Here is a 24,795-nt window from a genome sequence, read left to right on the forward strand (position 1 = left end):
ATTCCTAAAAGTTTTGCAAATTACAGCTAAGGTAATCTATTTCTGAGGTAGAAAAGCCTTAGTTTTTCACAAATTTAAATTTAAAGTTTTATTAACAGTCAATTTATAATTATGAACATATCAATGATAGCTCAAGTCAACACAGAAGTGCTGACTACTGGGCTGGTGATACCCTCGGGGAAATAAATCTCCACCAGCAGTGGTATCGACACAGTGGTTGCCAATAAACGCATCAGAGATACCACGATTAAAATTTTATATTTACGCCAGACGCGCGTTTCGTCTACAAAAGACTCATATCAGTAACGCTTGATTCAAAAAATGTTTTAAAAGCGGCTTAAGCCAAATAAAGTACGAAGTTTCAGAGCATTAAGGACCAAAAATTCCTATAAAGTTTTGCCAAATACAGCTAAGATAATCTATTCCTGAGGTAGAAAAGCCTTAGTTTTTCACAAATTTAAATTTAAGTTTTATTAACAGTTAATTTATAATTATGAACATATCAATGGTAACTCAAGTCAACACAGAAATGTTGACTACTACTGGCAATGAAAACCTTCACGTCAACGAAAGACAAACTAGATGTCCAAAACTATAAATACCGACTGAAATAACTTTTTAGAGGCTAATTCAAACTGTAAAACGAAAGTGTACTTAAATTATTCAGATAGCAATATTTTAACTACATTAAATAAATGTTCGATAACAAAAAACACAACGATATTTTTCATTAGCATTATACGAGTATCAATGTTTAATCAATAAAGACAAATATCCAATCGATGTTATTTATTCACAATTGATGTATTATGTTAAGAACAGTAACATTCTCGAAATTAGTGTCTAATCACTTCACCTTTATTAAAGTAAGGCAAGAAGTTCGGGAATTACTGTATATAAAAGAATTCGCTTCCGTCTGCACCCATATTTCATCATTCCATTTAAGATCTATGGCAACAACAGCCGTTGCAACTACACTACCAGATGAACTTATATATCCAGTTGCAATCATCTCTCCGTTTTTGCGAATTGAAAAATTGCTTTGATCACGGGAAAAAATACTGGCTGAAATTAAGTACAGTCCATCAATTTCGATTTCAAACTTTCCAATATTTCTTATAGCTGATATATTCTTGATATTGTACGAAGTTGATATATCATCAAATTTGACTACATGTCTAGATGGCTTATCAGTGGTATCTCGTTTTACACATGCCGTCATTGCAACTATAAAAAAAAAAGAGAAAAAAGAATTCATTTGCTCAATGCTTTAATTCTAGATTAAGATCGAAATTGAGAAAGATCACTTTGTATACACATGATATTGTTATTTACATTTTGTTACGGTTTAGTGAAACATATCTCATGGTGGGTATAGAGCGTTTACGTAATGTAAGATTTTCTATCTTGATATGTGTCTTCGAGTAAATCAAAACTATGATCATAATTGTTCGCAGTAAACAGCTATACAATCAAGCGTTTATGTTATACACGAGAGTTGTAAAATATTGAACATAATTATAATGCCTGTAAGGCGTTAAGGTATGACTGTTCCAGCTTATAATGCAATTTTCTGCGTTTAAATGATAAAAGCTTCGTTCGAATCTTTTCAATTCCGTTCAAATTAATTTCGTATTTTTTTGTGGTAGAGTCGTAGTTTTATTTCAGAATCAATGAATTAAAACCCATGCATATTTCCAATCTTATCAAGACCATGTTAAAAGCATACTGTGGATTCATTGTTATTCGTTGGATAGCAATTTTCGTGGATAACGTGCGTACAGGTGAACCACGAATTTAAATGATCAACACATTGCCAATTTTCTATATGTTTGTATGCATACTTTTGCAAAACCACGAAATCAAAGATTAACGACATTTCTCAATCCACGAAAATGGGTACTCACGAAAATAAATGAATCAACAGTAGAAACTTATTGTTCTGTTTTTTTTATTTACGTTCATGGCTGTAAATGTTTATTGACTTATAAACTTATTTGAAGAACGATGATATTGCAAATGAATATTCTGTTTGTTTTTTCTCGTGCAATTGAAACGCTAGGGTTTACTTACTATTTTAGCATATTTTGCTACAAATTCATATCTAAAGCTTACAACGATATTCTCTAATCAGAATCCTGTGTTCGACGCGTACTTTTTTACTCGTGGTGTAATTTAATTTTAATATACACACAATTGCACGGACTTATACAAAGAAGTTCCGATTTTTGCGTTTTTCATCAAAGATCAAGTCAAATGAGATGATAGTTAATTCAAATACATATAGGCCTAAACTCTATAGTACTGAATGTGTGTGTTTGCTCTTTTCTATTCTATACTTATGCGTCAATCAGTCGTATTTAAATGTACTGATACCTTTTTCATCGTTGTGCAAAACTGTTCTTTTAAGACTAGATAGTGAATCTGTTACATTCTTTCTTAGAGCTGACAGCAGCGTTATGTTTGAGTCCTTTACTTTGTTATTAAGATATGCGGTAACATTGTTTAGCTCTTTGACGCTAGCTTCCGTTTGCAAGGTCATCTTATATAAAGCTTGAAAATCCTGACTTCTAGCGCGTTCATTAACACTCAACGATTGTGTTTGCGAATGAAGTTGCTTTATCTCCTGCTGGATGCCGTGTAAATCACCAAGTTGTTGAATATTCTTTAAACCTTTCAGTTCCACAATTTGTTTTGCAAGTTCGATCGTTTTATTTTGGTTTGTTAATAAAATTTGCTGTTGAATTGCATTTTCACTTTTCAAAGTTTCAAATTCATGTTGAAGTTTTGTATGATTTTGCATAAGTTCATTAAACTCAGAGTGTAGATCCGTTGTGTTTTTCGGTTTGTCTACTTCTTGTTTATATGATGCGAGAATCTGTTGAACCTGCGATGTGAAGATAGTAAATTTATTGTCAACATCATGCCGAAGACTTTTCGTTTCACGGCCTACTTGGTCTATGCCATTTTGAAGTTCGGTTTTTGTGTCGTATAAGTCAGACATTGTCAGGTATTGTTTATTCCCAGATGTTAATGCTCCCGATGACTGTATGCTATTAGTATCCAAAAGGAATCCATTACTAAATGGAAACACTATTAATAGAAAAAACTTCAGCATTTTAACGAATGGTTATTTGTTTGCTCCTGTATCATTAATTAAGACCTGTCTATTGACAACATGCAGTATCTGTGTTTAAATTTTGCACTGCTAAAGTTATAACTTATCTATATTTGTTTAATGATAGTTGATGTAATCACATTTTTCAGTCACACGACAGTCCTTGGCCCATTTTAACTTCCTAGTTGAAACCACCAGTGGATGCATTCCCAATTACATTATTCACCTTTCTCATACTATCTTCAATAACAACATAATTATTTATCTTCAAATATATAAATAAGCGTGCATTCGCTAAAATGTTTTGCATGCTTTACTATTCGTAATTGAATTTATGTTGAAAGCGTGTAAGAAAAAGATTATACAACAAGTATTTCATCTGATAATCCAAATGAATAAGATAAAGGTCAGATAAACCCTGTCTCTGAAGGATATGTACGCTTAACAATCAGTCCATATGCCAAATATAGGTTATCTATTGTATATTGTAACAAACCTAACCAATGAACCATGAGGATGAGGTTACGGTTCGATGAGCTCTTTCATACAGAAATGGACGTCTTGCAATAATTCCATACACCATATATAGTTGACATATTGCTTATTGTATCTGTGATAACGAAATTCACCTTAACAAATACTAATGAACTATGAAAATTATGCTATGGTCAGATGAAACTGCCATTCAGAAATGTTAATCGGGCAATTATTATTTGCAACAAAATAGTTGACGTACTGCCTATAGTATCTGAAATACAGATTAGACCATGAAAGGAAGTCAAACCCTTTTGTCAAAAATGTTGACCTTGCAAGAATACCATATGTATTTTACTAAAAAAAAAACGAGGTCTCACCTTTGATTTTGCCATTTGATTAGGGACTTTTCGTTTTGAATTTTTCTTCATATTGGTTTCATTAGAAATGTTTGAATTTGCCAGAAGTAGAGTACTTCAAACTATCAGAACCGACAGTTGGTTCTGTAAATAAAGGCAACTGTAGTTTACCGCTGTTCGAAATTCATAAATCGATAGAGAAAAAAAACCAAATCCGGGTTACAAACTAAAACTGAGAGAAACGCATCAAATATAAGAAGGAGAACTACTGTAAAAACCATTGTTATCGCATTTCAATGGATCATATTTTAATGAATTAAATAAAACGTCAAACGCACTCAAAAACTTCTTCTCCTCTGCATCATTACACCTTTTATTTCAGAATTGAATGCTTCTTTTGTAACTTTATTGGGGTGTAAAAGCGTTGACCGAAATACATTTTGAATGAAGCGCGGAAGTGTTTCATTCTACAAATGTGCGCACGGTCATCGCTTCTACACCTATATGAAGTTACAAAAAGAAGCATTCAATACTTATAAATACATTTTTAGCTAGGATCATGAAAACACGAATTTTATCATTTTTTTATTTAATTTACCTGTGCACTATTGTGGGACCACATGTTATCATGAATGATAAGTGTAATTGTGTAATGCAATTGCTTAAGGAAAAACACGTGATGTGCAGTTAGCCAATTAGAATAACTATTATAATGAAACATACATCTAATGTAATTATATGGTAACTGTTCTTTCGTATTTTTGATTATGGCACAATGTTCACTGCTATATTATTGATATTTTTACCTATTAGTAAAAGATTAAAATAATTCAAGAAATATTGTGTGGAATAAAACAGGCCGCATATGGTAACGGTTTTGCTCATTGTTGAAGGTTGTACGGTTACCTATAGATGATAATACCAACGTTGTTTTACAGTTGAGTTGTCTCATAGGCAATCATTCCGCAACTCCTTATACTAAAGAAATCAAGAAATCTTATGTGGAATCAAATCGGCCGCAGGGGAAAAACAGTAAACAAGGCCTGGCAAAACTATACAAACCGCCGGCATTTTTAATATTGGCAAGTAGGTGTTCTTCTGGTAACAGAAGTCAGAAAAGTTCCTATAAGGAAAATTAGAGTGAACGAGGAGCACCACCCACACTGACGCTAGGCCATAACTTGAATAACGCTTCCTCGGTACTCGGAGGATAAAATTGAAAACTGGTAACAGTGATGAACCGGCCGCTCTGGTAAACAAGAAAAAGCCGTTTATAAAAAAAACACAACTTCCCTGTGGTACCACAGTAGAATATTTTAACATATGGTCTAACGTAGAATTATAGGGTCATGAACCCCCTGTCATCTTGCCAGATCCCGCCAAATGAGAAGGTCTATACACTCTCATCCCCAACGAAACGAGTTTACTACACCGTACTGAAATATAATTTATAGACTCATCAATTAGGAAATACTCTTAAGCTCCCTGAACATTATTTAAGAAAAAAATCATTACCTTCATCTGACAAGTGCAATTCGTCAAGCCCGGAATAAACCTCTATCTTGAGCTTTTATATTTGGATGGCAAATTACAAGGCCATGATTTAATTCTTCTTGAATATATTGAACAATTGCATTAACTCGTTTACGAGTCGAATTGATAGCCACCTGATTGTCTGACAAGTGCCAGTATCTACGAGGCAAAATTTCACTCCACACTAAGAAGAGATTTTGCAATAACACATGTAATCGCATAATGTCCAACTTGATCTGGTCAATAAGCTCTTTTCCTTTGATTAAACCCAAAACTTAGAACTCAAATGGATGATCAAAATTTGTGGAGGTGGATAACATCTGAGATTCTCTTCAACTGAAGGAAACATTTTTTTCCCTTCCATTTCATCCCTCGCTGACCAACCCAATGAAAATTATAACCTTTTGACTGTAATCCTTAGTTTTGACCCCCTGGTCTGCTCTTAACGCTTCTGACCGCCCAATATACAAAAGATGATCCCATGACCAAAACTTGACGGGGTTTTACAATGACAAAATGCTTACTGTTCTGTTTAAACCTTTACAAAACATATTAAAATACAGCTTCGAAGATCTTCGTATCTATAAATCTATCAAATCCGAATGTAACTAGTGAATGCATCAGAAAACCAAACGTCCCGTCCCCCACTTCTTAATTTCAGATTCCGAAGCCCCCATTCTGCTATACTGGGATGCTCCGCCTATTCTAAACAATTGTGATCTAATGTGGTTTTTAACGCCACAAAATAAAGGGGATTTCTTAAGTATAGAAATAAACTGAAAACGAGTCAATGGAGACCAATTAAAATGTTAAAACAAGGGTTTGTCAGAAACAGGGTATCTTATTTCCATAAGGCACGCAACAGCTCACAGGACAAATATTTGCTTCCCTTTGAGGAATAATCAAAGTTGTTGAAGTACCTCTCTGGTCAGCTTTCGAACTGCAAAATCTTCAAATGCAATTCATATTTATTATTTGAAAATTTCAATGACAGATTGTTAAAGAAAATTGGTGGGCTCCGATATGTGTACTCGTATCGGCCGTGATCTCACCTATTCTAAATAAAGCAAAAAATGCAAGACTAAATGCAAAAGCGAACAGACAAGATTTATGAGAGGAGCAAACAGATGGGAGTGATCGTATAATTTTGTGCAAAATTTCTAAAGTAACAGGAGCGCGAATACCTGATAATTTGGGACTCTTCCTTCGAACTCCCTCTGACATTTAGAAACTATAAAAGTACATGTTATGTCAGTTATACCTAAACATTTATGATTTATGGCTAATCCCGGATAAGTATCATATGTATTGATTGTAGATGATGTTAATCCAGAATACGATAAGTAAGCTATAAAACATGTGAACACATCAATGTGTATAGGCCATGATATATTTAAGTCATATTCCTTGCTGATTGATAATTCGAGGAGGGATGAGAATCATTGCTCATGACTACAGACGATGACTGATTGATATTCCCTGTCACCACGCACAAAACCCCTAATTCCTGATAAATGACGCCCCAGGAAGATGATGGGAAGCGCTCTTTTTTTAGTCGGTACTGATCATCATACACGCCCAACCATTATTAATTTCCCTAGACGACGCTAATCGAATGCTTTGCATATATTTCAAATACTCTTGGGCTTTCATAGGCCATTTTTCTAATAGAATTGCCATACCGTTGTCAATATAATGAAATTTGATGCGACTGTCATACAAGTGAGAAGTTTAGCTAGCTATAAAACCAGGTTCAATCCACCATTTTTTACATACGAAAATGCATGTACCAAGTCAGGAATATGACAGTTGTTATCCATTCGATTGATGTGTTTTATCTTTTAACTGTGCCAATTGATTAGGGACTTTCCGTTTTTAATTTTCCTCGGAGTTTTTGTGATTTTACTTTTTTTCGTATGTTAAACAGTTGTGCTACTCAAAAATGTACAACCATATGAAAATTAAAAATCAGAACAACAAAAAACATTATATACATTATTAACATCGGGCAGTTTAACGGTTGCTTATGACTTTTATATAAATAGCACAAGGTATAAAGCTCAATGATATTGATGAACTACTGTATATAATTATGATAAATCGTTTATATCCTTATAGTTGTAGAAAACAAAACTTGAACTATCGTTTAATTGTTCAAGGTAGATGACTAGAAACTTCATCGGCGAGATAGAAACAAACAAGGTAGTGGCATCATGTTTCTGACTTTACATCTAGTCGTAAAGCGGACAAAGAATCTGATAGTTTATAGAACATTAGTTTAGATATAAACTTTAATAACACTCAATGGCTAATGGCGGGTATTTATAAACACCCATCAGTATCTGGCAATTACTTTTTAGATAAGTTTACGAAGACAAATATATTATGATATTGACAATATTTTTTCAGTACTTGGTGACCTAACATGTAACTGTGACATGTTACATAGTAAAAAAAAATTTCAAACTAGAAATATTCTATGTGATATTTTCAACTTATCACAATAAATAATAATGAAAACAAAATTGTTTAAAGAAAAGATCCAAACCCACAATTTGTTATTGATCTTATACTCACAAACAAGGAAACTATGTGTTTTAACACCAACAATTAATCTACAGGTATGAGTGATTGTCATAATCTTATATCAGTTACAATAAAGGGTAAAATTTATGCCCCAAAATAGCAAATACTAGTATATATCATATAGAAGGTGCAATGTTGATGTGGATAAATTTAATACAGATCTTAACCGAATTAAAGTTCAACTCACAGAAAATGACACTACTTCTGAACAGTTAAACCACTCATACTAAGAATTTGAAGATACGTTTACAAATATCCTGAACAAACATGCACCGATTAAAATAAGACAACCAAGGAAACAACCATTGTCATGCAAGAATAGTGGACCAAAACGAGCCGTATATCACAAACACATGCTGTACATACAATTTACAAAACAAAGAGAATAAAACAAAACCCATCGACGGCCGTTTTTCATATTCCTATGCAGTTAATAAATTTCAGAAGCAAAATCGTTTAAATTAATTTAGAATAAGTGTTGATCAGTTAGCTGTTTCAGGCGGAAACCCAGTTGAAATAGAACAAAAGAATCGAAGTTCTTTGTTAGAGAAGGCGATAAATGCTAACTGTAATGTTTACTATAGTAACAAAAGTTTTAAAAGTTAACAGAAACAAATAAAACGACAATTTTCTTTTCAATTACGAAGTGTTTACTTTTAAAAACACCATTTGCATAAATTTTCAATGTATCTATTACATAGTAATGCGGAACAATTTAATATCAAGTCGACAACATGGGTATATATCAAGTCAGATGTAGAAAATGCATAACCTCTGATTCAATTTTTTTTTACCACGGACGGAGAACATATCAATCTATTAGTTCAGTAATTTTCGTGCCTGCCCTTCCATTATGTGTCTCAAGAAAAAATCCAAAAAAATGGGTAACGATTGTATTGCAAAAAGAAAACCGAGTGCACCTTTTTATGTTAGGGCGTGTTTGAGGTGTATATATATTGTCTTTAAGGTTCATCATAAGGAATTGAAAAATATGGCCGTGTTTACACCTCCAAAATTACTATGAGTACAGACAAACTGGTACATCCAGGAAAGTTTTAAGGCATGGCAGGAACTAGATATATAAAAGTTATATGAAGTCTACGTTTCAGAAAATTAAAAACTTACCTGGATTTTGATGTTCATTTTTTTCCAGTCTGCAGAAGATAGCAAAATAAACAAACACCCGAGTTTCATTTGATACGGTCCAATCAGTTACACCGTTTAAACCTGTTAAATCACCTATTGTTTACAGGTGTCTATTGTCGATCTATTGTCCATTTAAATCAATACTACTCACAACATTGATTAAATGAGGGGAGCTTCTCAATCGTTTTCACTACTTAGTTAATTTTAGCATCTTCTGCAGGAACGAAAAAAAAATGGATAGCAAAATCTAGAAAAGTTTATAATTTTCTGAAACATAAAATGCATTTAAAATTTATATATCTAGTTCCTGCCATCCCTTAAAACTGTTGCAAGTGTATAGGTTAGTCTGTATTTAGAGTAAAATTTGGGGTGTAAAAACGGCCATTTTAGCCAAAAGGTTATGATGAACCTTAAAACGTACAAAGCAAGAGTATTTGATATATCATCTCGCTTCAGATTCTATCATTTTTATATTTTATATTTTTTGTGGATAAATTTATCGGTTTTCAAGAGCAAAATTGGCAGCGCGTGATCCCTACATTGGATTCCATTTCTACGATTGTGAAAATGAACTGGCGTAATGGGGAGATAATTTTGACGAAGTAGAATCCTGACTGTGTTTCGAAAGGCCAATGTTAAAGAATCGATACAAATATTTTTTTATTGAATGCACTGCATACAAAAAGAAAAGGAATTCCATTCTAAATAATGCATGTATTGATTGCAAAAGTCCGAACAGTATATTTGTTTTATGTCCATTTAGTTTGAAAATGTTAATATGAAAGTTTCAAGATTGATTATTACTTGATTTTAAATAGAACAAAATCTGCATTCCAAAACTAAATATGTATGTACTCATACCACATCTTCTTATATCTGTGTAGTAGTGATGTCGTTTATGTTTAGAAGTTTAATATTATATTTTATTTTAATTTAAAACACAATCTGGTATAATTATTTATTCATTTATTTTCAATGTACAAGTTATATATATATATATATATACAACTCGTCTAAACATCAACCCAACAATGTTAGATCTGTAAATTTGCTTTCGCAAATTTTTGGTTCTTCCCTCGCCGGGATTCGAACCCATGCTACTGTGATATCGTGACACCAAATCGCCTGCACTGCAGCCGTCCCGCTAGACCACACGACCACCTGGGCTCTCAAAAAAAGAGCTTTCGCTGGCCATGTGTTACCTTTCCACGTCAGTTTTAATCTAGCGGCGTACTACAGTACATGATATATAAGGCATGAAGATGTTATTGTTACAGATCAGCTAAATTATCTATAGTAAAGGATCCTACAAATTAATGTAAGATACAGTCACAGAAAATAATTATATTCATAAGTACGTCTGAGTCAGTGACATATATATATATATAAAAATGCCGTAAAATTAAAACTGTATATATGTATATATATATACACAGAAGTCTGTCCTTTAATAGGATCTCATAAAATATTCTGATTATATATGTTTCTTCTGTACATCTTTTCTTCAATCAACTCCTTATGGTGATGTCATCATTCAAGATGGTCTTGTGTTGTCTTTCATTTATTGTCTAGATATTGAATAAAAATTATAACATGTTTACTATTTGTGTGATTTGATATTTTTTAGTCTGTTACTATTTATACATGACTTTTTAAAAAAATCTTTGTTTTTGTTTAACGATTGAGATTCACTCTATCAATTCAAGTATATCGTTTTCATTTTCTACAAATGTCCCCGTCTTTACTTTATTTTGGAGTTTTGTATTTTAAAAATATTTGTTTATTTGCACTGCTGGTGATGCATGCATATCAGGAGACGAGTATCTGTTGACGCCCCCGGGTCGCGCTTTTTTCTTGATATATTGATCGGATTTGATCATCGATAAGCTTCTCTTGCCTTATTTTACAAATCTTAGATATATTGGATAAAATACCTTTTTATGCAGAAACATCTACAGAAGGTAATCCAGAAAATTGCTTCGGACGTGAATTTTCACATCTGCAGATTCTATTTTCAGATTTGAAATATTTAGCCGATGTTCTATAAATTTTTCATGGAAATACAAGAAAATTTCAAAATGTATAATGACTTTTTTTAATTGCAGTTGTTATGTGTTGAGCACCATTTTTTCAATGACTGTAAAAGTTAGCTGTTTATTCTTTATGTACTTGTCCAAAGACACTGTGGTTGTCTTTGGTTGTTATTTGGTATCCATTTGCATGACATTTTGTATTCCTGGGATTTTGGTCCTTACTATATGGTATAGGATGGTCTCATTGTCTGTACTGTTGTATGCATGTTTGATTTTTCCGGTAGTTTTATTGTATGTCTTTAATACATGATTTGGTATACACAATTTTGGCTGCATGATAACTGTTGTCATTATAACGAAACTATAAACAACAGTGATTAGTACCTATCAGGAGATACATCCCCTTATGACGCATCCGGTCTCGTTCTTTTTGGAGTCAATTAACTCCTCCTTCCATTGTTATATTGATTTGTCGCTTCTTCATCGTGTTTATCGAACTATTGTCCTAATCAACAAATCACAAATCTGATTGATATAACTCCCTTTTATACAGGACCAATTAAGGTTTTATTTTATACAGATATGTAGTACCGTGCTAATGGTTCTTTTATTTGATGATTGAAGTACTATAAAAATACAAAACATTTTATTCATTAAGAAAATATCTCCGAATACTTTACCAAAGTGAAAGTACTAGATATTTATTGACTTATTCATAATTAAACAAACCTTTCCTAAACTGCAAAAGGTCCCCACATTCTTCTCCATTATTAAGAGCAGCTCTAATCACTTTTCTATATCTGGAAGCTATTCCAGATGCATCTGGTGCACTCCAGCTTGTCCAATCACTCAGGACACACGGTAGTGGTTCTTAGTGATATAAATATATATAATTCATTACTACTGGTTACCGTCAGTACAATCAATACTCTCCAGATATAACTCCATAAACGGATCTATTATAAATGCCTTACATGTGCATTTCAACCAGATTTTTATCCCATTTAAAAAGGATAGGTCAGTAAATGTGTAATGTCCTTTGATCTAGGTTGTCATGTGCGTAATGCCGTTTTAATGAGTCAGTGTTTTTTTTAAATTACAGTTTTAGTTTATTGTTAGATTTAGCTGTAAAATTCTTTATGTGCTTGTCCAAAGCCAGGAACTTGTTAAATAATGGATTTCGTATGTTGTTATGCGACATATTTTGCGTTCGTTTTGTTTTTTCATTAATCTGTCTCTTGCGTATCCCTTTTGGTTTTTTCACAACTTGTAATGCCGAGATTTTGAACCTTTATATTATATGTTAGTCTCATTGTTGAAACACATACTTTTGTATGTTTGTTTGAACTTTTCAGTCAGTTATGTTGTTCTATTATTTATGTTGTGACATCTATGAAGAATACTGGTCTTAGATGCATGATTTTTTTATTAGTTGTTAGTGGCTTTGAACTAGCTGTGATAACTGCGAATACTCTCAGATATGTTCCTAGTGTCTTTTTATTGCCGGGTTGTACAAGTATCCGGCACATCCACTTGTATTTTTGTCCAGCTGATGAGTTAAGCCTTTTTCAACTGATTTTTATAGTTCGTTCATATGTTGTACTGTTATACCACTGTCCCATGTTAGGGGAGGGTTGAGATCCCAATAACATTTTTAACCCCGCAAAATTATGTATGTATGTGCCTGTCCCAAGTGAGGAGCCTGTAATTCAGTGGTTGTCATTTGTTTATGTGTTACATATTTGTTTTTCGTTCATTTTTTATATAAATAAGGCCGTTGGTTTTCTCCTTTGAATTGTTTTACATTGTCATTTCGGGGACTTTTATAGCTGACTATGCGGTATGGACATTGCTCATTGTTGAAGGCCGTACGGTGACCTATAGCTGTTGATTTCTGTGTCATTTTGGTCTCTTGTGGACGGTTGTCTCATTGGCAATCATACCACATCATCTTTTTTATAACATAATATTGGCTGCATGATCCCACTCACGGCTAATTTAATCAAATAAATCTGTTTAAAGGAGGGGCGAAAGATACCAAACAGACATTCAAACTCATAGATTGAAAATAAACTGACAACGCCATGGCTATAAATGAAAATGACAAACAGACAAATAATAGTACACAATAGACAACATAGAAAACTAAAGACTAAGCAACACAAACCCCACTAAAATCTAGTGGTGATCTCTTGTGCCCTGGAAAGGTAAGCAGATCCATGTGGCACCCGTCGTGTTGCTTAAGTCATTACATATCCGGTAAATAGTATGATTCAGTAGGTCACATTCGTGTTTAAGTTGCTTACCAAAGGAGTAGGTTCGATAAGGTCCAAAAAATATAAAAATGAATCATAGTAAATACAATGACAATATCAAAAATATTATTTTGGACCAAATTGGGTAGTTAAAATCCGAATAAAACTTTGACAAAAATAATTCTATTTCATTTTCTCGAATGTGTTTTCATCAACTAAAAACATTTTTTTATACTGACACATTTTTAAACCAAATAAATATGGCCCTTACCGAACCTACTCAATGTTTCATTATAACGAAACTATAAAAAAAACAATAACGGCATGCACATAGGAAGTGGGACTGACTACAAAACTATGTTTAACTCCCCTGTTTCTTCAGTAAAAGCATGTACATGTAAAAAGTAAAAAAAAAATGACTGCTGCTTTCAATTCCTTCTGTTGGTTGATAACATAGAGCTTTTAGTTTTGTCCGGCTTCGTGGACTTCTTCATTTTCGAATTTACTTTATATATAGGTTGGCAGTTTACATAATATTTATTTGATTCAGTGTTGATTCGGAATACATATGAAGAGTTCCTATCAGGAGTTACATACCCTGTGGAAGCACCTGGTCTTGCTTCTTTTGAAGTAAATTTACTTCAACATTTCTTTGTTCTATTGATTTGTCTCTTAAATATCGATATATGATATTTGGTCATGGATTAACTTATGTTGTAATAATTTACGAACTACACCTGAAGAAAACGTCCTTTAAGACTGAAAATCTTAACTCTTTTTTTAATTTAAATATGATATTTCACGCTATTTGTTCTACCACAGAATACTAAAAAGATACATATACACCTTTATTACGTTAACGTTGGAGAAGATGTTCAAATACTTTGCCAATGTCAGAACAAATCATATTGATATATTCATAATCGAACAAACCTTTCCTTAATTGCCGAAGATCACCACATTCCTCGTCATTACCAGTAGCAAGAGTTATAACATTTCTGCGTCTGGAAACAGTTCCAAGGTCATCTGGTGCACTCCAGTTACTCCATTCACTCAGAACACATGGTAGTGGCTCTTGAGGAAAAAAACATATAACTTATAACCACTATTGCTCTTTTGTGCAGCCAATACTCCACAGATATAATAACATAAACTCTACCATAAACATACATGCACTAGCGGTGTATACCGAGAAGAATCGATCTGATAGTTGATATTGTTTGATTTTGTTTTTATTACTTCCCTTCTTTAAGTTCGATACTTTTTTGTAATAAGCATAGTATAAATAAAGGCAAAAGTAGTATACCGCTGCTCAAAAGTCACCAATCGATTTAGAGAAAACAAATCCGGGTTATAAACTTAATCTTTGAGATACATATCAACTATAAGAGGATACCAACGGAAACAACATAAACACTGAAGTGCAAAAACACGCCAATGCAATAACCATAGAAACGAACTATTCGACATTCAAAGAAAAAATGAATGAACCTGGTTTTATGGTTAGCAAAAAAACTATTTAAAAATACTACTTAAATGACAACATCACTTGACAGGGATACAGTACAAATAAATGCAAGAATACTCCATTAAAATAAACAAAACGTTCAAGCTTGTTTTGTTGATAGTGTGAAAGAGTATTAACTTGAAGTGTTGTAGTATTAATAATTAAAGCATTCAAACGTTTAAACTTGCTGTGTGTATAGTATGAAAGCATTTAATCTTTTTATACTTATTATGGCTTTGGGTTGGATGTTGTCAATATGCATAAACGATATTGATAAAAACTATTTCTATTTTCTCTTCTCAAAATTGCAATTTCCTTAAATGACAATAATACACTTAGTTAGAAAGATATGAATATTTTAAATGATTTATAAATCATATTAGAACGGAACATTTGATTGGTTGCAAAGGAAGGGAATACAAGTAATTATCATATTTAACACTTGTTCAGGTTTGCCCGAGGAGAAATAAAATGCAAGCAAAACTTTAACAATATATATAAAAAAAGATGTGGTATGATTGCCTATGAGACAACTCCCCACAAGAGACCAAAATGACACAGAAATTTACAACTATAAGTCAGCGTACGGCCTTTAACAATGAGCAAAGACCATACCGTATAGTCAGCTACAAAAGGCCCCAAAATGGCAATGTAAAACAATTGAAACGAGAAAACTAACGGCCTTATTTATGTACAAAAAATAAACGAAAAACAAATATGTAACGCATAAACACACGACAACCAAGTTTTTTTGTTTTTGTTTTTTTTTAATTTAAGATTAATTTTCCTAAAAAAAAATCATACTTTGTTTAGCAAAATTAACTACAACTGCAATCTACATCTGCTGTAACTTAAACCACCTTACCTACAACTTTGAATAAGAGAACCATAAAACATATCGCATATAAAATCCACTGAACATACAAGGATTGCTGCATCTTGATTTCTCTTTGGCCGTAAATGTCTCATTCGTTTCCCGCTAATATTTATATAAAAGTTAGGGGCGTTGCTCTCAGTGATTTACGCTACCCGAGAAATCATCATTGGAGTTTTCATTTGGTTTTCAGTAACTTGTCTTCTTAAATTTAAAAATATTTTGTTGATGATATGATAGACAGATACAGTGAACCGTACAAATATGGGGTTAAAGTGAAGTAAAGAAGGTACCCGTAAAATGAAATAAAAATACACACGATACAGACTAGATAATAAGTAGATGACTTTTTTAAAATTATTGCAAGAAAATCATGCATCCAAAGAAATAAATGAAGATAGATATCTAGTTTTGTTATTTATTCATTTATTATTCCAGTTTATTTACAAGACATGGTCTTTTTTTGCCTATTATGACTATTGTTTTGCTAACACATCTTTGTCAATATAATGAAATTCTATATAACTGTCAAACAAGTTAGCGGTTTAGCTTGCTATAACACCACCATTTTCCACTATAGAAAATGCCTGTGCTACGTAATGAATATGACAGTTATTGAAATGTTTGAGCTTTTGATTTTGCATTAGATAAAAGATTTTTCCTTTTGAATTTTCCAAGAAATTCGGTATTTTTGTTATTTTAATTTTTATAAATCATGGTCCTCTGTTAGACCCTTAGGGTTTCTTCAGCTCATTAGTTAGCAGTTTGATACTTATATGATTTATAAAATTTCTTTCCAAATTTCCCAACTGATCAATTAAGACAATACTAAGCAAACTATAAGATTCCAAATCACTCAGGTAAATTTAACCTAAGATAAATTTAACTATATTTTAATGTCTCTTTTGTTCATGTAGCTAATTTATTTCACACATAATTTAAATTTTTTTCTTTACATGTATTGGTTTGCTTTGCCCTGGCGAAGTTTAATCAAGAAAGGGGCTCCGAAAGCTGGCAATTCAAGTTGCTGTTTTAATCAATTAATAAGGTCATTTTACAGCTACATAGACTAAGTAGGTTAGTATATGAATTGTTGTGTGTGTATGGAAGATTATACGATATCTGTCTTTTTTTCATGCCTCTGTTTTTTGTTTTGTTGAGTCAAAAATATGTTGAAAAATTCAAAATGTCGGCATGAAACCAAATTTTTTTCAAAAGAATAGTTCCTACAGTTCTAGCAAGAACATAGTTATAATGAGATGAAGACTATGATAATAGATGTGTGTTTATTGTCCAGTGATAATTATAACATGCATGTCAGTATGTATCTGCCATATACACTGTAATGATATCTACAACTACTGTGTTATAGTGAGTTATGGTAAATATAGGTGGTAAATAGATGAATCGTATGAACACCAGTAAAACAGGAAGATATTTGATGATATTGTTTTACTCAAGCATACATAAATATGTAAAAATGAGAATTTTATCAATGCTAAATATAAGGTTAATATTAAAAATACCGAACTCCGCGGAAAATTTAAAAAGGAAAGTCCCCAATCAAATGGCAAAATCAAAAGCTCAAATATATCAAATGAATGTATAACAACTGTCACATTCCTGTCTTGGTACAGGAATTTTCTAACTTAGGAATGGTGTTTTAAACCTGACTGGCTAAATCCCTTACTAGTATACATATTTGTTCAATTTGTCGTAGTGTTCTCAATATAAGGTAAAAACCTGAATTTACTAGCTATTTTGTTTTAAATCAAATATCTTAAAAATTAAAAACAGTTCGATCAATCATTATAGCTTACTTTATTCCTCAACTAATTCTTTCTGATTTATTGTTTCAATTTTAACTCCAGATTTTTGTTTAATTTACCAGACACTACATACATTTGTTAATTTTGTGTCTTCCCGAGTGTCCCATTTTTTGAAATTACAGGTAAAAATGTAATGAAATTTTGTGGGACAATTGGGATTTCTTTTTTATAGTGATTACATTTGTTTTTAATAGTATATTGTGTAGCAGTTAATTAGAGGTTACTAATCAATATTACTTATAAAATATTATATTTAAAAAATGAACAAATAATGATATTTACAATTTTAGTCTTAAATGCATAATTTTTTTAAATAGATATTATTGGCTTTGAACTAGCTGTCAGTAACAGCGAGTACTCTCAGATCAGTTCTTAGTGTCTGGCGATGTATTAGTAGCCGTCCACGTCCACTCTGTATTTTGGTTAGATGCATTTCTGTTTGTATCCATCTGATGATAAGATATGCCTTTTTCAACTAATTTGTATAGCTAATTCTTCTGTTAAACTATAATAACACTGCCCCGGGTTATTTTGTTGGGTTGGCGCCTTCAAATAAGTTAAACTCCGCCACATTCTATATGTGCCTGTCCTTAGTCAGGAGACTAATTCAGTGGTTGTAGTTTGTTGCTGTGTAACTCATTTGTTTTACATTTATTATTTGGTACAGAAGTTAGGTCGTTAGTTTTTTCTCGTTTGAATTGTTTTACATTTTTCATATCGCTGACTTTTAAACCTGAAAATGCGGTATGGGCTTTACTCATAATGGACCTATAATTTTTAATTTCATTGTCATTAGGTCTCAAGTGGATCGTTGTCTCATTGGCAATCATAAAACATCATCTTATTTTTTTTATGGATGTCTGGTACTCTTTATAGTTTGAGACCAGTCTTAATGACTGCACTTTATGACAAAGACAATAGGAATATGGTAAAGCAATAGTGATTCTTAGAAAGGCAGATCTGGTAAAAACGTAGACAGCAGCTTCATTATCAATAAAGAAAGTTGTTAAGTTCATGTATATCTGACATTGGGTGTTAGCAGTCTTCAATAGTGCAGAGAATGTTGTATTAGTTTCCTTTGACTTCCCTACCAAATTTCAAATACTAGTGAAAAAATCTCTCCATCATCAAGTTCGTGTAGAGGGTAGAATGTAAATGAGTTTATACCTTTTAAAATTGTAAGCATTATTTCCATATTTATTTACAACCTTTATGGAGAAAATGTAAGTTATTAAAATTACAGTATTGAAATTTGTTTTATAAATAATGTAACATTGTAGATATATTTCATAAATCAAAAATATCCTATTTTCTAAATTAAAAGTGCTTTTATCTCATATTTTGAAAAAATATTATTTTTTCATACTTTTGTAAAATTATTATTTTATACTTTTATAAAATTAATATTTAGTGTGCAATAATTGATTCTTGTTTACTAAACAAAACAAAAACCAGCTACATGTACCTTTTTTTTTTTTTTTTTTATCTAAGAACATTTTACTTCATAAAATAATGTGGGACAATCCGAACTTTTCATGTGGGACAATCAGAACTCTAAAATTTTTAAACGTGGGACAATCAGGAATAAACCGTTAATTTAATGTACGGTCCTGGACAGGTGAAAAAAGGTAACAACTGCATCGACTTTTAGATGAATGAAACGAAACAAAAATGACTGTATTCTTAGTAATGAAAATTGAACTTAAATGATTATAAGTTTACATTTTAAAAAAAGGTCTGTTGCTGAAAAATTGAATAAATACGCATAAACAAACGATATTTTGCAATGCATATATGGAGGTTGGAATCACCAAGGAAATTATCATATCAGCAGGATAAAACGAACTGATGTTTATGTAACACGCCATTAAATACAAAATATGCACAAATTATGCTAATTCTAATTCCAGATAAAATGACTACGTATTAGTTAAAAGTGCAAACATCTAAGCATTATCTAACTTTTGCTGTTCCTTCTTTTGTCAATTTTTGTAATTTAAAACTTCGTAATTTAAATGCACATTTTATAGGTTATAAATTTATCATATCAGTAGAATGAAAGGACCATATAATTTTTCAACAGGCCATTGCAATAAAAATATGCAAAAGTATGCTAACTTTCATCCTAGATAAATTGACTCTGTAATACCCGACTACAAAAACCAAATAGTTATCTAATACTTAATTGTTGATATTTGTACTTCTAAATTTTAATTGCACATTTTATGAATGCTAGATTTACAATATCAGCACGATAAAATGAACTTATAAATAATTCTTAAATAGGGCATTAAAACATATGCGAAAATTATGATAATTTACATTCCAGATAAAATAACTATGTAATACCTAACAGTGCAAACTGTTATGAAATGCTATTTTCAGGGATGATAGCGGTGATGTGTCAATTGACGTAACTTCAATCCCGTGCCAATGTCCTCAGATGTCACCAACCGAATAAGACTTATTATTGGGCTTGTTATCTTACATGAGCAACACGTCAAGTTCCAGATGTTTAGAAGGACCTGCTAACCTTCCCATCATACCCATTTTTGGCGGGTTTGTTTGGCTACGTTTTTAGTTTTGTTATGATGTGGTTTCGTGTACAGGTATTTTAGTGTTGGTCTTTTTTTCTTTAGTCATGGAATTATCAGCTTTTTTTACTTATTCATTTTAATATCCTTTTTATATCTTCTCCCTCTTTTTGTCAAATTTAATATAGTGGTTATACAAATTTAAAAGGGAATTTGTCTAAGCATAAAAAATTGTGCCACCCAGTATGACATTTCAGAAATACCCATTTCAAAGATCTGTAAAATGAAACAATTGGAACAAATCCTCTTTAGTATTATATTATATTTGCTTAATTGGCTCTATCAACGATATATTCAGAAAATATTGATCAGACTAGTGCAAAAACAAAATCAAATGGAACCTACAAAAATATGCCTATTTTTATAAATAAACATAAATCAGAGTTATCGGACAAAAAGTAAATCAGACGAAAAGCATCGGATAATTTTGTTAAAAGATTTCAAGTTAGTATTTCAAAAGATAAAAAAATGCCACGTTATCATATCATAATAAAAAGGAACAGTGTAATATCAAACATATTGACAATCATTACTGTCAACAGGATTAGTGTAAAACAATAATCTTCAAAATTCAAATTAAATATTCCTATCTATCAAAGTTTCAGCAATTGAAATATATTTTTGAAATAACGAACTCTATCATGAAGCTTCATTACATGTTATAAACAGAAAAATAAAAGTAATGAAAAATGAATTCTTTTAAATCATTTACCATGCACTGAAGTTCAAATACATGAAAAGAGAAGCACACATTTTAAAACGTGTATTTCTAAATGACGCTAACTAAATCTAACATCTAATAAAATTATCTAGCTTTATTTTCTGATTTTACACCTTGATAATCTCCTATGCCTTATATTAGGATTTCAACAATTCTACACTTTGGTGAATCCATTTCTGAATACATAAAAATTTGATAACAATCTTTAGAAATGTCATCACTATAGGATGTGATTGTAACACTTTTTTTTCATTTAATTTTATGAAACCATTTGGTCCTGGTTAGACTGTAGTTATTAGAAAGACATCATCAACACAATCCATTCTTAAATCAATTTTAATATACTAAAATAATCGCCGCTGCAGACGATTATGGTTGTTTTGTATCGATTAGTGATTTCAACAGAGAAAAATCTGATTTAAATCAAACTTCAAAAATATCAAATGAGACCGATGGTATACAAATGAGGGGCGAAAGATACCAGAGGAACATAAATAAGTCAATTAATTACCGAATCAAGAACTAATATCCCTGCTGGACCAAGAACTCTATTATCGTTTCGGAGATTCCTGTGTTTAAAGCAAATTGGTGTAACTCATGATTCTGAAATACGATAACTTTGTATCGTAGTATCTGAGCAAGCAGAGCGCAATCCATTCGAGGGTGTCCACTTGGAAAAAATAAACCAAAACATCACTTACAAATTGTATCTGCACACAAATGTGCAAATGATTGCTACATAATTTATATGTTCATTTATGGTGATTATTCAAGCACTGATAATGTTTTCAGAAAAGATGATCATGAATCAATTTGTCATCAAAGTAAAACTGTGAGCAAAGAATGCAATACCATCGAAAAAAAAAGTAACTGTACAAACACTACTTAAAAGAGTAGTACAATGAGAGACGAACGAAACCCGGAATAAAAGAACTATCAAAAACCTAAAAACTGAAAACGATAAATAAACCAACAGAACTTTTGAGCACGAATGATGTTTTAAATCAACACCTGATCAATTACACACCTAAATTTATACAGTGCGACGCAAAACACATGTTAATTACCCACCAAACAAAAACAAAAGGTCAGTTTTACTTTGATTTATATACTCTTAATGTGAAAAAGATTTGACTCCAAATTTGAGCGAAATAGCAATTGTGCGTTGATCTACACAAGAATATGAGCCATCTGAATTCGAACTGGAAACATCTTATGCCTCCTACAAAACAACTTCGGGATGCCTGAGAGTCTGCATAACCTACCGGAGAACTTTATCTGTCATATAACTATATCGGAATATTTTGACTGGAGTCGGAATTTGTATTATAAGTGGTGAATCCAAGCAGGTGGAGTCTATCTGGGTTAACACATCTGCTTTAATTCTCTCAGTAATTTTCTCTTTATTGTATATTCAAAAACAAAAAGCTACTAGATTCAAATATCGGTAAACTAGGGTTGTGTCTTATTCAAACAAAGATATTTACACTTTTTACTTAATGAATTGACTGTTCCAGGTGATGCATTTATATTTAAGATTATCATATTTATAATATTAATGGCACCATTTTTTGTACACGATGCTCATTTCAACATTCTACATATGTCTATTAAGCAGTGCTTGAAGGCAACAGATCGGCAAATCATACATTTACTGCTAACATTAAAGAACTGCTAAAATAAAAGTACAAAAAGTGACGACAATTTAAGGCGGACAATGAATGATAGCCCTGAAACGATGTACAATGAATGAAAGTCGTGTTGAGGGAGATATAGTATAAACGGCAAGAGACACTAATGAGATATAAGTTGCTGAATTTCCCGTTTGCCGCATTTTAGAGGACGTTGTAAGCACTTTATTCAGTAGCACAAAACTCCTAAGTTACTTAAAAGGATGATTAACATACACTTTATCAATATAATTTTTATATTATTTTATCAGTCCGTGGCGTGCGAAAGTAGTCAAGTATTATTTATTTCCGGCGTTGAAAGGATACACGTCATCGTTGTTAGTTTCAACTTCAATGTTATTATGCAAGCAAATTTAATAAACAATTATTTTATACTTTGTTTTTATTACACTTTACATAGGGCTTTATCTCTGATCTTAGTTTAAACATATTTATTGATAGTGGATTGGGAAACAAGATTTTGCAACTTATATTAATCCCTTTCCACTTTACGGGTGCGAGTGCTGCCTTGTAGCGGAATTAGCCTGCTCTTTTTCGAAATCTACAATGATGTCTTAAACGTGCAAGAGATATGGATATCTCTTAACATGGGTCAGCCATTTATCGTCCTCTTCCGACGGACTATCATCGTTTCCTCAAGACCATACTCGCAAATTGTGTCAAGGGAGAGCCGGAAATTCAGTCCCTGAAATCCAGGAACCTTTGTGTTAGTAGTCCAATGAACTAACCACTAGTGATCTTATTTCAGTGTGCACAATTCCTATTCTTCGTATTTCATCTTTATCTATATTAGGAAATCTGTTTAGTCGTTTCACATACCATTTTATTTTGGGGTGTTTAGATTCAGTGTCGAGTTAATGTATATAATTTGCGTTGTCTGCGAGAAACATATATTTTTTTCTGATAAAGTAACTAAATTCAAAAACAGTATGAGTAGAATTATGTATTGGGCATTTTCTTACGTAGAAAAAGGTGTATGAAACCTGGTGGTATAGCTGGCTAAACCTTTTACTTGTATTACAGTAACATCAAATTCCATTATATTGATAACGATGTGTGAACAAAAACAAACAAGCCGCATTTTTGCGCCTGTCCCAAGTCAGGAGCCTCTGGCCTTTGTTAGTCTTGTATTATTTTTAATTTTAGTTCCCTGTGTACAATTTGGAGTTTAGTATGGTGTTTATTATCACCAAACTAGTATATATATATATTCGTTCAGGGGCCAACTGAAGGACGCCTAAGGGTGGTGGAATTTCTCGCTGCATTGAAGATCTGTTGGTAACCTTCTGATGTTGTCTGTTCTATGGTCGGGTTGTTGTCTCTTTGACACATTCCTCATTTCCATTTTCAATTTTAAACATAACAGGTGAAAATGTCAATAGTATGAATATTTATCAATTTGTCGTAGTTTTGTAAATATAAGGTAAAAGTCTGAGTCAGCCTTTTCCAGCTATTTTTAAAAATATCGAATATTTAAAAACAAAAAGAGTTCCATCAATAATTTTAGCTTACTTTGTTCCTTAACTGATGATTTTTATGATTTGAAGTTTCAAGTTTCAATCCAGATTATGTTAATTTACCTGACACTACATATACCCCTTAATATAATTAACAGTCCTGAAAAGGTTAAAAAGGGAAACAATTGGATGGACTTATCAGATGGTTGAAACTGTAAATTTAAATTTAACTTCAATAAATATAAGGTTTTTTTTAAACAAAGGTCTGTTGCTGACAAATTGAACAAACGGACGATGTGTTGCAATGCATATGTGAAGGTTGAAATCACCAAGGAATTTATTATAACAGCAGGATAAAACGAACTTATATTTATTTTTACACGCCATTAGATAAACAATATGCAAAAATTATGCTAATTCAAATTCCAGATAAAATGACTATGTAATAGCTAAAAGTGCAAACATCAAAGCATTATCTAACATGTTGTTGTTTATTTTGTTATTTATTTTTGTAATTTAAAACTCCGTAATTTAAATGCACATTTTATAGGTTATAAATTTATCATATCAGCAGAATGAAAGGACCATATAATTTTTCAACAGGCCATTGAAATAAGA

The 24,795-nt window shown here is 31.9% G+C and overlaps 2 protein-coding genes across 2 annotated transcripts; both read right to left on the reverse strand.

Annotated features, from left to right (window-relative positions):
* Positions 1–688: 688 nt before the first annotated feature.
* Positions 689–3,046, reverse strand: LOC139492323 (uncharacterized). Its single transcript, XM_071280536.1, has 2 exons — positions 2,377–3,046; positions 689–1,227 (listed from the first exon to the last, which is right to left on the reverse strand). The coding sequence occupies exons 1-2, from the start codon at positions 3,002–3,004 to the stop codon at positions 848–850; spliced, it is 1,008 nt and encodes a 335-aa protein (XP_071136637.1). The 5' UTR covers positions 3,005–3,046; the 3' UTR covers positions 689–847.
* An 8,912-nt stretch (positions 3,047–11,958) lies between these two features.
* Positions 11,959–16,008, reverse strand: LOC139492214 (uncharacterized). Its single transcript, XM_071280397.1, has 3 exons — positions 15,877–16,008; positions 14,438–14,578; positions 11,959–12,119 (listed from the first exon to the last, which is right to left on the reverse strand). Exons 1-3 carry the CDS (start codon positions 15,947–15,949, stop codon positions 11,959–11,961), a joined length of 375 nt encoding a protein of 124 aa, XP_071136498.1. The 5' UTR covers positions 15,950–16,008.
* Positions 16,009–24,795: the final 8,787 nt, after the last annotated feature.

This window comes from Mytilus edulis, chromosome 10, assembly GCF_963676685.1.
Source record: "Mytilus edulis chromosome 10, xbMytEdul2.2, whole genome shotgun sequence".
Taxonomy (NCBI): Eukaryota; Metazoa; Mollusca; class Bivalvia; order Mytilida; family Mytilidae; genus Mytilus; species Mytilus edulis.

Excerpts from the sequence above, each read along its gene's own strand:
- LOC139492323 (XM_071280536.1), bottom strand. The coding sequence starts at position 3,004 with ATGTCTGACTTATACGACACAAAAACCGAACTTCAAAATGGCATAGAC. Across the intron at positions 1,228-2,376 it reads TTTGCACAACGATGAAAAAG|TTGCAATGACGGCATGTGTA; the intron begins GTATCAGTACAT and ends TTTTTTTTATAG.
- LOC139492214 (XM_071280397.1), bottom strand. The coding sequence starts at position 15,949 with ATGCAGCAATCCTTGTATGTTCAGTGGATTTTATATGCGATATGTTTT. Across the intron at positions 14,579-15,876 it reads TCTCTTATTCAAAGTTGTAG|AGCCACTACCATGTGTTCTG; the intron begins GTAAGGTGGTTT and ends TTTTTCCTCAAG. Across the intron at positions 12,120-14,437 it reads TCTTCGGCAATTAAGGAAAG|AACCACTACCGTGTGTCCTG; the intron begins GTTTGTTCGATT and ends TATATCACTAAG.